The sequence below is a fragment of the Penaeus monodon genome, chromosome 32 (assembly GCF_015228065.2).
Source record: "Penaeus monodon isolate SGIC_2016 chromosome 32, NSTDA_Pmon_1, whole genome shotgun sequence".
In the NCBI taxonomy this organism is placed as follows: Eukaryota; Metazoa; Arthropoda; class Malacostraca; order Decapoda; family Penaeidae; genus Penaeus; species Penaeus monodon.
This window is the reverse complement of record NC_051417.1, coordinates 7,743,699-7,744,681: the sequence shown is the minus strand read 5'-3', so window position 1 is coordinate 7,744,681 and position 983 is coordinate 7,743,699. Positions and strand designations below refer to the sequence as shown.

At 43.9% G+C, this 983-nt stretch overlaps 1 protein-coding gene across 1 annotated transcript; it reads right to left on the bottom strand.

The window, feature by feature from the left end:
* Nucleotides 1–45: 45 nt before the first annotated feature.
* Nucleotides 46–922, bottom strand: LOC119593438 (crustacyanin-A2 subunit-like). The gene is made up of 3 exons (XM_037942365.1): nt 752–922; nt 432–648; nt 46–320 (listed from the first exon to the last, which is right to left on the bottom strand). The coding sequence occupies exons 1-3, from the start codon at nt 920–922 to the stop codon at nt 88–90; spliced, it is 621 nt and encodes a 206-aa protein (XP_037798293.1). The 3' UTR covers nt 46–87.
* Between the last annotated feature and the right edge of the window lie 61 nt (nt 923–983).

Sequence of the window (983 nt, the reverse complement as noted above, 5' to 3'; positions counted from 1 at the left end):
GTATAGCAAAGTTTCTATTCTTTGGGGGAAAACTAATACTCTAAGTCACATTTGTATTTTATTATTGTGCAAATCTTTGGTATATGTCTATGCCCTGTAAACACATTCGGCTGTATGAGGAACTACATTGAAAGATGAGAAGTCGACGCCGTTCCTGCGGAATACGGAGGCACATCTGTCAACTGCTAGACCGGAATTCTGTGGAGTACGGGAGAAGACGAAGCCGAACTCGGACTTGTACTTGTCTGTGTCAATGCAGGAATACACACAGGAATAGTTCTCGTAGTCAGTCTCGATCACTTCATAGGGAGCGGCGAAAGCTATAGGGGAAAAACGGAAAAAATATATATAGTTAGTGAATATCTGTAGATTCTACTATATTCAAGAAGGTATAGCTTTAACATACACAGGAAAATATGTTTTACACGTACCAGAAGGGAAATCAATGAGCATGTGGGCAGCTGGGAAGTCTTTTGTAGGGTAGATCTTGCCCTGCAGTCTGAGGTATTCATTGTTGGGGCTGAATCCAGCTGTGGTCACCCTAAACCCATACTCAGAGTCAGAGTAGTCGTAGTTAGAGTGGATGCAGCGAGTGTATGGTTGGTATGGGTTGTCAATGATCTGGATCTGATACCAACGACCGGCATACTGTTGAGGAACAAATGTTATTGAGATACTTGTCACATTCGTGTAGTGATCAATTTGCAAATAAGGGTCGCATTAATAAGCATTACATTGTCAAGCAACCTACTCTGCGAAGGTCGAAGTTGTCTTGATTTGCCACTTTGGCACAGTTTCCAGGAGCTACGAAATCTGGAATACCATCGGCTGCGACAAGAGCCACGAGGGCAGCAGCTACGAGTGCCTTCAACATGGTGGCTTGTGTGACTCCGTATGGTGAGTCCGGCTCCTTATATCTCATGTCACGCGTAAAGCAGCGAAGGAGGCGGAGCATCAAAATTCACGAATATCATCGTTTGATT

Excerpts from the sequence above, each read along its gene's own strand:
- LOC119593438 (XM_037942365.1), bottom strand. The coding sequence starts at position 922 with ATGAGATATAAGGAGCCGGACTCACCATACGGAGTCACACAAGCCACC. Across the intron at positions 649-751 it reads ACAACTTCGACCTTCGCAGA|TATGCCGGTCGTTGGTATCA; the intron begins GTAGGTTGCTTG and ends GTTCCTCAACAG. Across the intron at positions 321-431 it reads GCTCATTGATTTCCCTTCTG|CTTTCGCCGCTCCCTATGAA; the intron begins GTACGTGTAAAA and ends TTTCCCCTATAG.